The 15,802-nt window shown below is 40.8% G+C and overlaps 1 protein-coding gene across 1 annotated transcript; it reads right to left on the reverse strand.

Moving 5' to 3' along the window:
• Positions 1-113: 113 nt before the first annotated feature.
• On the reverse strand, positions 114-13,790 carry SPARCL1 (SPARC like 1). The gene is made up of 10 exons (XM_052683020.1): positions 13,679-13,790; positions 8,101-8,218; positions 5,721-6,872; positions 5,076-5,142; positions 4,323-4,441; positions 3,622-3,742; positions 2,575-2,711; positions 1,243-1,391; positions 599-747; positions 114-392 (listed from the first exon to the last, which is right to left on the reverse strand). The coding sequence occupies exons 2-10, from the start codon at positions 8,152-8,154 to the stop codon at positions 364-366; spliced, it is 1,977 nt and encodes a 658-aa protein (XP_052538980.1). The 5' UTR covers positions 8,155-8,218; positions 13,679-13,790; the 3' UTR covers positions 114-363.
• Positions 13,791-15,802: the final 2,012 nt, after the last annotated feature.

The following is a 15,802-nucleotide window of genomic DNA, read 5'->3' on the forward strand; positions in this document are numbered from 1 at the left end:
CGACAACAAAAGAAAACCTATTTCAAAATAGTTTTCTTCAGTGTATTATAAAATTCACATCCTATAATTCTACCGAAAGGTTTTGTGAACAACTCAGTCTCACGTTAGTCCTACTAAGAGTTTATTGGTACATGCAGAAGAAAACACTGTTCAGGTATGAGCTACTTAGAGTTCTTAAACACTACTGCTGTTAATGAATTTGCAACGATTAGGCGCGTGTGTTATCTGAGGGTAACTCAATTCTGCCTCCAAGAATCTTATGCCAACTTATTACTGAAAATTATAGAGCTGTTAATTGCAGTCGGGAGTGGGCATCACATTTGACAAGCTGTAGCACTGCACAGGGACTCTGCTCAGCCGGGCTCAGAACAGGAGACTTTCATTTATGTCTTCTGCAACAGAGAAGGAAGTGTTATTAGCATTTGTCAAAGTGCAGTTTTTATGTAGTGCTGTTATTAAAAATGGTGTACTGAAATTTTAGAGAAATTCAGAACCTTGCACCTCTTGCTGTTCTGACTGCCTAGAATTTTTCTTGAAATCTGGAACTTAGCAGTGGGAATGCTTTGTACTGTGTGCTTTCCTGGTCTTCGAGGCTTACCTTCCTTAATCCCAAAGCAGTGGCACCACTCCTTCAAAGTGATAAGTTTGTCTTGGTCTCCATCACACTCTTGGAAGAAACGCGTGATGCAGTGTTCCATGGGAACGAGGGAGGCTCTCAAAGGAGCAAGCTCTGAGTGCGTCAGTGATCTGAAAGGAGGAGAACACAGGTAGAGGAGTACTTCTGTGATAAATTATCAATGTCACCGAAGATGCTCTAAGTGTCTGAAAAGTGGTAGCAGTGATATTGACATAGAAGTCTATACATTTTAACTAATCTATGTTCTTTAAAAGGTTTTTTTTTTCTGGAAGAGTTATTACTGTCATTGGTTTACAATTCACCAGTCCTGTCGTTTTACCATTAATCTTCAGGAGAAGCTTGCAAAGGTGCTTAGCTATGTTCTATTAGGTGTGATGGATGTGAGGGATAAAGGCCCTTGAAACACAAATCCCACTGTCAAGTGGCATGACTGAAGGCCTGAAGTCTGAATCTTATTCTCAGAGGTAAGCTTTGAAGGATCAGTGCTGGCTTGTATCAGCTGAGGGACACCAGTCCTTTATATAGAAGACGCTTCAAGTGGTTTAGGAATGTAAAACATCCTTAACTTGACCTAAGTCAGAATTTAACATACAAAGAGTTCTTACCTGTCAATGGGGTGCTGGTCAAGCTGATAAAATTGCCAGTGCACAGGATACACATACATGTGGTAGTTTTTCTCAAAGTCATGCAGGAGAAGCTCAACTGGATGCTCACCAGACACAAGGCGCTTCTCATTCAGGTATATTTTTTTGACCTGGATACAAAAGAGAAATTGATTTTTGTTTTGAGGACAAGACATGGCCTGAAGAGAACTCTCCACCAGGGAGGCAATTTGAAGAAATCAAGCTTGATGAAATACTACTGGGGAAATGAGTTTTTATTGTTTAAATGTATAGTGTAGAAAAAGATTGTCTCAGATTTGCCAGGTGGGTGTTGGTGGTTACTGTGTGAACTTCAATAGTGACTGGAAAGGAAGTCTGACCCCCCCTCTGACTCAGTAGGCATCAGACCCAGGTAAACAAGACAGTGGCCTCAGACAGTTGGAGGCAAAACTGACTCTGATGTTAGCGTACCTTCAGTTCTGGGGTAAGCTGCTCAGCTTTGCTGTATCAGATATTGTGTAATTCATGGCTGTTAGTATGAGTCTTTCATGGTGGGCCATGATCCCTCCTGTAGTTACAGGGCTAGTCTTTAACAGTCCTCCTGCGTATTTTGTACAGGCTGAGTATCAGTCAATTTTATCCCTTGAATATCATGCTGCAAGCTTGATTTGTAAATTGACAGTGTATGAAACTGTATTAAAACCTGTAGAAGACACGCATAACTGTTCATTCCAATTTCACATATTTCTATATTGATTGCCAAGCATAAGAACAGATGAGCTGGAAAATGGCATCGACCACATGAATTGGATCCTTATTTCCATTAACTGTTCAGACAAAAGATTTGGCTCAAATTGCTTACTGAACAACAAAAGCAATGTTGTTTCTTCTCAAGAGAACAGTTCTCAGATAGGTGTGCATTCATTCTTTTTTTTTTTCCCCTTGCATGGAAGTATACACTGAAAAATAATGTACCTGGCTTAGATTCACTTTGACAAAAAGGAATATCTATAGCAGAAATGTGTCTAAGCTTAGATTACTGTGAGGGGACATGTAGGTGTGTTTGGGAAACTGCAGATGGTATGGAGATTGTCCAGTTCATAGTTTGACTTTCTTGTATGTGATTTGATATCCAGAACCCTAACCAGAAGAGAAATGCTAATATGAAATAGGGAAACTTGTAGGATGTGGCCCTGCTTGAGCAGGGGTGGGCCCAGGTGATCTCCAGAGGTGTGGTCCAACTTCAAGTGTTCTGTGATTGTGTAAATCACTTGTTTCAGCTGGTTTGTACTAACCATGTCACTGCATCTTCCTGTTTGTATGTGGAGCACTTACCTTATTTCTCTGCTTTTCAGTCAGAAATCCAGATTTATCCTGATCACGTTCATAATACTGCATAAGGATGTTTTTGAGCCAGTCTCGCATACGGAGAGGGAACTGATCCACTTCATAATCAGTGCAGTGGGGTATGTCTGTGACAAAACACAAAGCTTTTGTTAAGTCCCTGTTCAAGCATTTCTGAACTAAGTTAGGCTTGATTCTCAATAACAAACTTCAACTTCAGCTTAAAATTGATGTAGTTGGTAATATATAAAACTGGGAATGCATCTAGTGGGTTCAGTAATATACCCAGAGTTTGCTGATTGGTGCATATCCATCACAGGTCATGCAAGCCGCAAGTTTAACCTACCTGTGTACAATAAAAGTAGAATCATGCAGTGAAGTGCAGTTGAAGTCATTTTCAGACCACTGATTGTATGAAAGCAGAGTTTTTGGGAGCAAAGGAATATTCTGGCTAAGCTGAGTCTTCTTTCTTCTTAGAGTACGTGGCTACTGAAGAAGATCTTAGAAATCAACTCTAGCTTTTGGATTGTGACTTTGGGTGCATTTGAGTTGTTTGCATGTGGCATTGAGGGGCATGGATTGTTGATGGGATTTTGTAGTTAAGGTTGAGGGTTGGATCTTAAGGTCTTTTCCAGTCTAGATGATTCTATGGTACTGCATTTGGTGTCTAGGTAGCTTTATGATAATTTTTTTAATTTTTTGTTTCAATCTATTAAGTTGATGTATATACTGTATAGATGTGAAAAAAATCTTCATATGGTAAAGCACTGGCATCTGCATTAACACAAAGGACAGTGCCAGGAGAAGATAGAGTTAACAGCCAGATTTAAGCACAGGAGGGATGTCTTTAGAATTCAGCCATTTAATAACTTTAACTGTAGGAAAAGTGAGTGGTGTGACAGAATTAGAAGGTTGTTTTTGTCATGTGCATAATTGATAGAGAAGTGGGAGAGAACAAGAAGAAAGATTCCTTATGCTTAGCTGGAGATTCTAAGGCTCCTCATATGTAGACAGATTTTATGGAAAAAGAGGTCTTACATTTGCAGGCGCCCATATAGTCTAGGTGCAGCTGCCGTCCCACTTTTGTCCCTTCAAGTTGACATTTGGTGCCAAAGAGTTGGCATGTGCCATCATAAGTCTTATTGTCTGTTCCACAAACCTAAGGGAGCAAAAGATAAACATGCACACCCCTCTGTCTATGTTCAGAAAAATTACCTGGTCAGTAATGGAGGCTTTACAATAAAAGGGTTGCTGCAATATGACGTAGCAGTGGGAATACCCGCAGAGATTGCATGTAATCAGATGTGCTGAAAATTCTAGTTGCAATATGCTTGCTGAAGAATTAGGTGGCTGTAGTTACACAACTTTCAAGACCTTTGAGTTGGGTTTTTTTTTGTGATAATACAGTGTCTGAGATGCTACTGGATTATAACACTAGATATGTACTAGTATTTGCTATGCACTCTGAAAGCTTGAATGGATAAATTATTGTTTTTAATGACAGGAAAAAACAGTGTTCCCTGGGAGGCTAATGGAAGCAAGTCACATAGGCTATATAGGTTTATACTATTCCAATTAATGTAAGTATTGATACTCAAATTGACAGTTACTGAAATGATCCAAGCCTATTGGTGTGATTCTTAGGGTAGAATTATTCTAAATATTAGCAGGGGAATGTGGTATCTTGTAAGTGTTGTTGCTGGCTTTCCCACATGCTGTGCTCTGAATGTAATACTTACACGCTCATAATCTTTTGTGGAAGGGCAAGCAGCAGGATCTTGGCAAATACAGCTGGGTTTTCCTTGCTTGTCTGCTTGGCAGACTTTTCCTCTTTTGCAGTGGAAGTTCCTACAAAGATCTAGAAATAATGTCAAGAAGGAGAGAGTATAAGAGAGAATGGGATGAAAACAAGTGTTTTTGTCAAGTGCTACGCACAGTCAAAGTAAAATAGAAACAAGTGCTCACCAAGAAGTCAAGTGCTTTTTGCAAGCTTAAGGTGTTTCTGAATCTTTCACTGAATAAAAGTCAATTTTTTAAGTGAACTTTTCTAAGCAACTTCTAGCACTCCCACGTCTGTTACACAGGGAAACAGATTTATCAGAAAAGGCCGTTTCTCCTTTAGGGACTGATGTTTACTTTCAACTTATTTTTTTTAATGTGTCCCACCTGTTCCTGCTTAATTCCATTCCCAGCTTAATTCAGGCTAGTGTTGTTAAACTGAGGGCTTTTAGTAGAAAATGATTCCCAGCCTGTAGTGCTGACACAAAAATGTATGCACAACCTAAATATATTTTTCAGAAAACTGCAGTAAATCTAAGGGCATGCAAAAAGGATTCTTCTCTGGAGCATATCTGGTGTAGAATGATGCACCAGCACAACTCAGTCATGTGAAATCACACCCTGCCCAAGGCAGAAAAGAAGTGCAGGCCAGCAGATTCCCAAGCCACAGTGAGTTAGTGGTGATGTGTGGGCTTGGCATAGGGTTTACTCACCCGAGGGAGCCTTCCTAGTGCTGTTCCTTGCACTTTCCTCATTATATGAACCTCCTGTGGTCTTAACCTGTGTAAGTCAGAGACAGAAGCTGTGGTAAATCTTGGAAGGAAAAAATACTTGGAAATTTTTTTTTTCTTAGATACAAATATAGCATACTGAGTCAGATCCATATTTGCTGCAGAAGGAGGTTGCTATGTGAAACATGCAAGACGGATAAGACCTCTAAGAGCATTAGGGTTCTCTCTTCTCTGGATCAGTCAGGAGTTCAGTAAGACCTGGGCTCCTCACAGTCTGCAATAAGTGACATGCAGCATTTGGTTCCTTGAGGCCAACACAACCATTGCTTCAGTCTTTACTTGGCATCAGTGAGCACGGACTGCATCTCAGCAGTGCCTGGGGAGCTGCTTGGGGCTGGAACACCCTATGGGATGTAAACTGTGCTCACTTCCTTTCTGGTCCTATTCCTAGTGTTGTACAGGAAGTGACACATGACTAACTGGGTAATAATGTGTAGTGAGACCTCAAAAATAGTATTAAATTGTTAGACTTGTTTGTATCCAAAGCGTACTTTTGATCACAAGGAACTTAAATATGTGTTTTTTTCCCTCTTCTGATCTTCTAGTTACATTTTAAAGAGAATTTACCTCATCCTCACTTTCCGTTGACTTCATGTTCTCAGCAGAGCTACTTCTTTGCAATTGTCTCTTGCTGCTGGAATTAGATGGCTCATAGTGGTAATGATCATCTTCGGAGTGAGTAATGTCTTTAATTTTGTCACCTTGGTAATCTTCCATCTCCCTATAAACTCCACTGTCATCTCCAGCAGTTCCTTCCTCTTTTTGCTTGATACTGATGCTGTCCTGGTCATTGCTTTGCATTCTCTCCTCTTCCTCATAGGCTGCTTCCCTCCAGACATTGCTGAGATCTTCCTCACCATCATCACCACTATCATTATCATCCTCCTCAGCATTGCTGCCCTCCTTATCCTGCCTTTTCATCACTGCTTCTTGTTTGTGCTGATCGTTTACTTGAAAGCGCTCTTTGCTTTTTTGGCTTTGTCTTTTTTCACTTTGATCTTCATTATGATTTTTCTTTGAGAGAAGGAGTTTTCCTTCCTTGTAAGGTTTTTCCTGACTTTCCTCCTCTGTGCTGAATTTCTCACTATGTCTCTTGGTTATATGCATTGGCAGTCTGGAATCTCTCAAGAATTCACCGGATGGCTGGCTGTTTTCATTTTGCCAGCTCCTGTATTGGCTTCTGTGACTTGTCCCATGTGCTCTGTGCTTCATATCCCTATAATCAGTTTCTTCACCCCATTCCTCATCTTCTTCTTCCCCTGCTTCCTCTTCATCACTTTCACTGTTGTTTTCATCTAGGCCAACTGTGTTTTTATTATATTTCCATGTGTTGAGCTCATGAACCAGACCAAGAGCATCCGCTGGACTTTCTCCTCTCAGAGCCTGCTGACCAGCCATGCTGCTGTGCTTCTTGTGCCTCCTGGGCTGGTGGTGCTCAGAGCTGAGCTGTTCCCTGTTGCTGTCAGAGTTGCTTTCCCAGTTATCAGAAGCCAAGCCTGGATTACCGTGCAGAGTAAGGAAGTTAATGCTCCTCAGGCTGTTTTTTGTTTGATGCTCACCACCACCTCGTCCTTGTCTTCTGGCAGCCCAGGGCTCATCCCTCTGTGCATCTAGTACTGGTACCTCTGCTTTTATGGTCCTGTGGCCAGACAGCACATCACCCTTATTTACAGACCCCGTGTTCTCTTCCTCTGAGGTTTCAGTATTAGTATATTTAGTCTGTGGGGGGAGAAAAAAGCACCACCAAAGATTTAACAAATAGACTAATAAATCTGGGAGTATATTTGAAGTCCTTTGGACAGGATTTTTGCCTGATTGGAAAAACAAATACAACTCTGATTTTCTTGTTTTTTTTTTTTTTTTTTTTTTTTTTTTTTTTTTTTTTTTTTGTTATTTTTTAAATGTTAAGGCATGAAATTCACAGCTGGTAGCCTTTCCATGTTTAGCAAGTTTCCATCCCCTCTTTTTTTTTTTTTCCCCTCACTTGTGAGGATACTTAGTACAGCGACAAAAAGTTTAGTCAGTGTGGCTTGGCTATAGTCAACTGCTGGTGCCTTTGGGAAATATTGTGTCTTCACTTGGAGCTGATTATTCATCTGTCACTGATACTGTGTTTTATTTTCATACAGGTGCCTTCTGTGTGAGTTGTTTCTGAAGTATAACTGTAGGCTGCAAGCTGTTTGAAAAGGTGTTCACACCCAAGTTTCTGCTGGAAACTCTAAGAGGAACAGTTACTTTCTGCTTTTTCATTATAGAGCTCTAACTGAATTAGCATGATATGCATCTAGAAAGCTGCACATAGCTAGATGTGATTCATTATTTGAAAATGTTATTGGAAGGGAAGGCATCTTGTATTTTCTATACAGCATTCTCTTAATTTTGTTTTTATGGAACATTTGTTGGTTTGAAACCCAAGTCCTTTGTGTCTGAGCTACAGGTGCTCGTCAGAATAACACAATAAAGGCCAGTTCCCACTTGGATTGACCACGAATGCGAAACTGTGAGCCCTGTACTTAGCCTGCATATATGGCATCGTGCTGTTGAAGCTGCCTATCTCATTACCACCAGAGCTGCCTGTCTGGTTTGTCACTGTATAGCTTGCCAAGATGAGCTGTGTCTTTCTAATGCTCTGTGTAGAGTTGTGGCCAAAATTCTTACATGGTTGAGAATCTGTGTATGATTTTTCTAACTAATGTGTGTGTGGTAATGGCTTCTATGTAGTTGATATGAAAAATGTAGGTCACCTTTATTGCTTAAAGAATGAGAGTACCTTCTCTGCAGTTTTCTGTCCATGGGCCCCAGACTGGTAGTTCTGGGGCCCATGGGTAGGGGATAGATCTAGAAGAAACAATTATATTAAAAATCTATTTATAAATCTGGGCTAACAGAGTTTTCATGGAAATGGAAAGTTCAAGTGCGTAGTAATAATGGCATGGACAGTGCTTACTGGAGTGGTGAAAGCAGATCCTAGAAGACAAATCAGGAGCACTACAGTCTTCATGTTTTTCAGATCTTAATCAGGATGGTCACTAATGGTTCAGTGGTAGGATTTGAAGGTTTTCTTTCTGCAAGCAACACGAAATGAAACAAAGTTAGGGTGTAGGCATCATGGTTTAGAAATTATTGATGGAAGCAATGTAGTGGCTGCTGTAGGTTGAAGGTCAGTCAGAAAACCCAACATTTCTATGCAATGCCTAGGTCTATATAAATTAAGGATCTTGATCAATTTATTTCAAGGAGCATTTGAACAGTACTCTCAGACATAGGGTTTGAATATTGAGTGGTTCTGTGTGGAGCCAGGAGCTGGACTTGGTGATTCTTAAGGTTTCCTTCCAACTCAGGATATTCTTTGATTCTATGATCTAGAGGGCACTTTGGTTCTGCCCCATTTGCAAGACAGGCTGTGTGCTACATCCACCAGCTCTAGAGCCTTCCTGCTCAGGAAGCACCAAACCCAACTGTGCTGCACTGTAGCATGGGACAGATGGGTGGAAGAGCATGTAGGGGTTTCTTCACTCTGTGCTAATGTTCTCAAGTGGGCGAAAGGCAACTTGTTTTCACCTTTCAGAAATCACTAGCATATTTTCTCACCTTTGCAGTACATATGCACTGGAATTTCATATGGCAGTAGCTGTATCATCAGGAATACAAAAAATAAAACATTGTTTCAGTTTTTCCTTGATCTTACTCACTATTTTGCTTTCGTCCTGTTTTTTATTTTGTCCTATATTTTTCCCTGTGGTTGTGAGTAATCGCTGGGATTTTCACTTTGCTTCTGTGCCTGTTTGCATTCTACTGACTGTTTTTATCTCTGGAAATTCTCTTCTGTCCTCTCCTCGCTGCTCTTTAAAATATTTTCAATTTCTACCTCACGTTTCCATCTTCATTCCTTTCCATGTATCCTTATCGACATAAGTGAAACATTTGTCACTTTGTTATCTGAAGTTCATGGTGTCTCTTTTTACAGGTCAAGCTTTCTGACATGAAAACATTGGCAGTAGTTCAGTCAGTTGTATTAAAATGTAATTCAAATGAGGCTCGGTGTATGTTTTCAAAATGTTCTTGGTTGAGGGGGGGAAGATCCTCAAAAGGAGGATTCCAGGGAAGCTGGTATTTATGTGAGCTAAGAAACAACCAATCCAGTTCTTGCCATGCCTACATCTGTTTATAATATAGATATAGAGCCCTAGTAACAGTATGCTGTGTTCTTGAAGACCTAGTAGGGAAGAAGTACTTGAATGGTAGTACTAGAAGTTGCATAGCCTTCCTTTCTCTTTGTTTCAAATCAGCAGTACAGCTCTGGGCACTGAGTTTCTCAGTTCTGAAACCCCATTACATGTCTTTGTTTTGGTAAAGCAGTTTGATAGCTATAAATGTATTATAAATTTATAATTACTGGCTTGCAAGCTGGCTCCATTGCCTCTGCCTTTGTCCAAATAATGAAAAATGTAGTTGAAGTCAGTCTGAAGTTCATATAACAAAATAGAAATTTGATGTGTTTTTTTTCCTATCACCAACCTGCAGTGGCCCATGAGAACCATTACTTTTTATTTACTGGAAAAGTCTTGACAGTCTTGAACTGAGTATAAGAATACAGCCTACTCAGGTATCTTTTCTTGTGTTACAGTAGTCCAAAGGAGTTGCCAGCAGTTATAAACTACCCAAATACAGGTTAATCTGCCCTAAAAATAAGCAGCATCTTTAAGAGTTAAACTCCTTCTTGGACTATGATGTTTGTGCAAGTATTGCCCTTGTTAATCATGTTGCTTGACTTTTTCTCAGAGGGCAGCAAGATTTGTTTCTGAGCAGGAAACATCTCCTCACACTGATTTTTAGAGCGCTGATTGTGCCTCATATTGGTCCTCGCTGCTGAAATAGGTAATTTCTTGTCTTATGCTACCAGTTCCATTATGCTGGGAGCTGTTTGCAATAGGTGGATGGAAACTACCAGACTACTTCAAAAGCCACAGTAAAAAAAATATTTTTCAATGCTGGCTGCACTCATAAAGAAGAGGGAGCGGTGGGGGAAGCTGGGATTACTGTCATAAAAGCTGCAAAGTCAATAACCATAGCAGCTGCCTCAACAAAGGGAGAAAAAATCTTTGTACAATGGACTGTAGCCCTTCCATCCTCCAAGGTTGAGAGGAATGTTTCTCTTGGCATCACTTCATTTTCAGTGAAGTGCCAGGGAATGACTGTGAAATATGCCAGGACCTTTTGCCAGAGCCCAAGAGAACAGTTTTATTTTGTACAAGCAATTTGGGTGAAGGATTTGAGGTGGCTTACTGGAGCCAGAGGCAAGGAATGTGAAGTTTGAGCTTAGGGAGAGAAAAGCACCGGGAACTCTTCCTTTAGGCTTGCTGCCCTTCTCACTGTAAAGGTCATGGTTTATGGCAGTCGGATTTTTTTTGCACTTCCTCATTTAGTCTTCTGATGTTAGAAAAGACAAGTCATTCTTGTTACAGACTTACTGCCTGGTCAGATGCAAATGTAATGCACAGTAACTAAGATGACGGTCATGGAAAAAGCTCAGCATTATCTGTCGTATGATGCAAGGATTTGCATTGTGACGCTATTCTTTTTTCTACCCTGAAATCTAAATGTGAAGACGCTTTGTTCTTTCCTTCATTTCCAAATTTGTCCCACAGAACTGTGTTTCTAAAAACAAGCTTTTGTGTCACTTCAGATGAGCAGAACTGTCAGTATTGCAGATGGAGCTATTCTGAAAGCAGCACGCCCCCACCTCGAGAAACGCAGTCACCGTGCTTTGCAATGAGGATCTGTAAGGAAGCTTGATCAAAAGACAAACATGGAATGGATTTCTTGCATAGCAGTATCTTGCTCTGAGAAATGGGGAATTTAACACCTGGCATACTGAGAAAGCATTGCTAACTAGGCTTTCAACAATTTTTTTTTTTTTTTTTTTTTCAGTCTAGCAAAGAAGAAATTTATTTGCCTGAAACCTGGAGAAGGCAGAAGCTTTGACTCACTCACTCCTACAGTGAGTCCCCTGTAGGATGCATGCATCTCAGCTTAAAATGGAAAACAAAAAATCAAAAATTGTCCTGACAAATGGCAACTATTTTGGGTAGACAACCCTGGAATGATGTTTTTTTTCCAGAGAACAGCACAGAGCTGCTGTGTGGAGATGGACCTAAGGAGATGCTCCTGTTACTCAGCCCTATTGGATGCGGGTGCGCTAAGTCATATTAAGCAACTCCAGTTTTTGTTGTTGCATCTCTTCTGTTGGGAAGCCTGAAAGTTATAACCACCGGTTCAAGTTCTACCTAGACTTCTGATAATGTCTTCAAACCTCAGGTTGCAGAGATGCTTGTTTATGGCTTTATTTCACTTTTAGTGCTCCTGCAGTTGCTGGTGTCATTGTGAGCATGTGAGCAATGCACTATTGGTGACCAGAAATTACTCATGAGCTTCTCTGGCAAAAGTACTACACAGGGGCTACCACTCTTACCAAGTGTGGCAGCAGTCACTTGTAATGTGATCAGTGACACAATTTTTTTGTCTAGAGGTCTTCAGGTGATGATATCTGGCCTGCCAGTCTTGCCCATTCATAGCTAAGACCAGTTCCCCTTCATCAACCAGGAATTTCACCAAGGCTCACTGTTTGTCTTTGCTCACAGCATGAAGTATGCAGCTTAAATGGGAAGTGAGAGAAAACCATCTGCCAGAATAGATGAGGTGGAAAGTGCAGCTTTTACTGCTTCCTTTGTGTTTTGTTTCTAATTGGGCATTTTTGGTCAGCCACTGGTACAGCAAATCCAATGCAGCCATCATGTTTTCAAGGCTTATGAAATGCCACCCAGAAATGATTAATTGGCAGAGGTTGCAGCTGAAGGTGATGAATGCCTTGTGATAAACAAAAGCATGTAAACTGACCTAGTTTCAGCTTTGGCAGTGGGAGAAAATTCTGCATAGTCCTTTATCATTAGACCTAATTCTAGAAAAATGGAGGTGCCTTTTCTGTCACCCTTAATGAGTGTGGCAGCTGTCCAGGATTTGGGAAAGAGAATGAGAAGGCAAGTCAGCTTTGGAACTCAGTATTTCATTGTGTACAGTGGGCACAAATTCTTGTCTCATGAGGATGGGACTCAGATGATGAGTTTTTTGAGTCAAACGTGAAAAGACACTGCAACTTTTTTCATGATCATTTAAGCAATAGAGGCTTCAGAACTGAGCTTTTGCTCACATACCCTGAAATACCTTGGTAAAATGATACAGTCTGTTTCGGCAGGAAATGCAGATGCTGATGCCCACATCCTCACGGGTAAATACTTCAAATATGTGTACTTCATAGGCAGATGATAATCACAGTACTCATAGTTGTGTACAAATATCTAAGGGAAAGTCATGAATTGCAGTATGGAAACTAAGAACTGTACAAAGTCTCCCTGTTATCAGGATGTGGTAACAGGATAGATTTTCTTCAAATGCAGCTGGTAAAGCACAGACTGTTTCAAAAGTTCTTGTAGGAGTGTGTGTGTGTGTGTGTACACATACATGTCCATAAACTAATTTATGTGTATGCATATATATAGAAAAGACAGAGTTGGATCTGAACAGAGTCAATGTAGAGAATGTAATTAGAAAATAGATTTCAGAAGAGAAGGATTATACTCTTTTACTCTGCTCCAGTGATAAGAATCAATCTCTTTGACACCACCTGTTCTTTAGCTGCAAAAGCCATCAGCTCTATGTCCTTTATGGCTTCTCAGTTTAGTAATAGGAAAAACAGCATTATGTCAAGAGACCTTGGGAATGGTTTTTAAACAATTCTCATGTAATATAAATTGTTAGACCTATTATACTCTTTCTACAAAATAAGACATTTGATTTTATTTTTCCTAAAGTTCTGTTTTTTCTTTCACACTCCCCCTCACCCCTTGCCCCATGTAGTTTAAGCCAAATTCAAGCCAAAAAAGAGCTATTTTGATTAAATTTGAGAAGTTCCAAAATGAGACCTTTTAAGTAGGCAGGATGATAAAAATTTGTTATCGCATCCTGGAATCTGTATTTCCTTTGCAACCACGTTTGTGAAAGGTTCCTCAAGACCAACCACACCTCCTGCCTCAACTCTTGCCTATGGGAAGGGTCAAGGCTGTACCTTGCCTTTTGTATCCCTGTCTATTGGAGGAGGTTCCTGAACTGATGCTGCAGGAGATGTGGCAGGTGTTGTGGGAAATCAGATCACCACGCACCTCTCATGGTAGACGAATGTATGTTTTTTGTTGGTCATCGTATAATGCTTTATTGTTCTGTGGAATCAGAAGGAAAATAATGGTCTCATTGGTAAAATAAAGGTCACCTTTTTCAACACAATAATTACACTGTGCCTTCCACAAAACACTGCTCCAGGCATAAATGCTTCATACGGTTTATCCTTAAAGCAAACAATACTCTAAGAAATTCAGTTGGAAAAAAAACACGAACAACCTAGCAACAAAAAAATAGAGGATTACATAAAAGACATTTAAGGTTTTAACTAAGAAATTAATAAGAAACAGTACCATAGCAGTAGAGGAGGTGTTCCTACTTGGTTAGCCACTGGTGCACTGGAAATCCTTGAGCCTTGCAGATTTTTCCTGTGGTGTATTTTGGCATTGAATATGGAATCTTTCAGAAAGCGTGTTTTTTGTGAGCTTCTGAGGAGGAAGGTCTGACTCTGGATCTCAGTAAAACGGAATGATGCACGGTCCTGGGCATCCACTGGATGAGGTGCAGAGGTTGGGGGATGAATTAGTGAAATTCTGCTGAATTAATCAAATGAGAAAAAGCATTCAGTGCTAGCAGGCTCTGGGCCAGTGGGGCTCAGCAATAGTGTGGGAAGGGCGTATTTAGCCTTTCAGGGGGAGGGGTGCCAAAGGGAATGGGTGCAATAGTTTCTGTCACTCTGGCCCCAAAAGAGCTAAACAAGGGATCAGCTGGGACAGTCATGTTGCCTGGCTGCAAGCAAGTAAAGCAAGGAGCATGCTGGTCCTTGCTAAGTTTTGCAGAGCTGTTTCAGTATACTGTGCAATGTGCATGCAAGTCTGTGGAGGGAAAGAAAGAAAAAGAGAGAAAAGCCAAGCTCTAAATTGAAAATAATAATAATAAGTAATTTTTAAAAAAATCAGTTGAAATCTTGGAGTCTTGCATAATTCCTGAGTTACCTGTGTTAGTGCTGTTGCCATGGTTGTGCCATCTCTCAGATAGTGATGATGCTAGCAGAGGGAGCTGGTATATGTGTGAAAATCTGCAAGTTGTACTGCTGTGTGTGGAAACAACTATACTGTGCACCTCACTTGCAAGAGAAGCAGGACTATGTTTATTGGTATAATGCAACATGGTGGTCTAACAAGTTTGGAGATGGCTGGATGCTCTTGATTATTTACTGCACAAAGATTCAATATCTTTGTACAGGAGGCCCTACCTTTGTGTCATGAGGAGACCTCATTGCTCTCTTAACCCCTGAACCACAAAGGTAAGGACCTAGATGCAGCTGGATCCACTCCTACACTGTACAAAAACTTAACTTCTGTATGGCCAACTACAGAGTTTATTGGTAATAAATCAAAACAAGTGGAAAAAAAAGGAACGATATCACTGCCAAGCCCTGTTTCTGTAGTCCATGCAGAAAATAAAACTTTGACAAAATACCATGAGAAACTCTATAAATCCCTTTCTCTTTTATCTCTGCTTCTCTGCCTGGAAACTGATTGATGCCTATTGGAGTTGAAATTCTGCTGTCCTGTCGGCTAGTCAGCGTCTGAAGGGAGAGGTGAGCTTTCAGAGCTTATGTTTTTTCCTTTTGTTGTGCATTTAAAAAAAAGATGACCTTTCTTATTTATTCAAAGCTTTATGGTACGCCACAAACATCTCTTTGCAATATCTGACTGGTTTTACTGGGAATGTGTATAGCAAGCCAGAGGGGTCATTGTAGGGAATGCTTTTGTTTGTGGATGGATAGATCCAGGCCCAAGAAGAGGTGCTGTGCTTGTCAGGGTTAAGTATAGGGGGGGAAAGAAGCCAAGTGGCTGCTTCCCTGGAAGACTGCAACCTCAAAATTACTGTTGTGACTCATTAGATGATATCACTTGGAAACTGAATAATTATATCTTATCCCCACCTGTATTTGGCGTGGGACAATGGATTGGATGCTAGTGTGTCTGATGGGGAGGTGACAGCTGGCAAGGTGTGTGGCAGTATTTATGGTGGTTTGGCAGTAGAAGGTCAAGACCTCATTGCATACCTGTGTTATGCCAGCAGTCCCCACAGTTTGCATTGCTGCCTTGGCTTCAGTTTGCATTTCAGGGCTGTGCTTGTTGCCTGTGTGCCCAGGAGCCATGTCAGTGGCAAGATGCTTTCTGATGTCTGTAGACTTGGGACTGAACACTTGGTAAATGAACATCAGCAAAGTAAGAGGAGGATGAGCTGGGGAAAGCTTGTCTTAGTAAAACAACTGTCTTGTGTTTTATTGCCAGGCAGGAGGAACTGCATGGACAGGTTTGTTGTTATTGGAGCTGTGCTCATCTGTGTGCTCAGTGCAGTCATAGACCTTCACACCTGTGCCCACAAGGGAGTGGTGTTGAGCCACCATTTGCATACCAGGTGCAAAGGATGGATTCACAGGTTTCCTGTATGTCAAGTCGGTC

This window comes from Tympanuchus pallidicinctus, unplaced genomic scaffold, assembly GCF_026119805.1.
Source record: "Tympanuchus pallidicinctus isolate F22 unplaced genomic scaffold, pur_lepc_1.0 scaffold2, whole genome shotgun sequence".
NCBI lineage: Eukaryota > Metazoa > Chordata > Aves > Galliformes > Phasianidae > Tympanuchus > Tympanuchus pallidicinctus.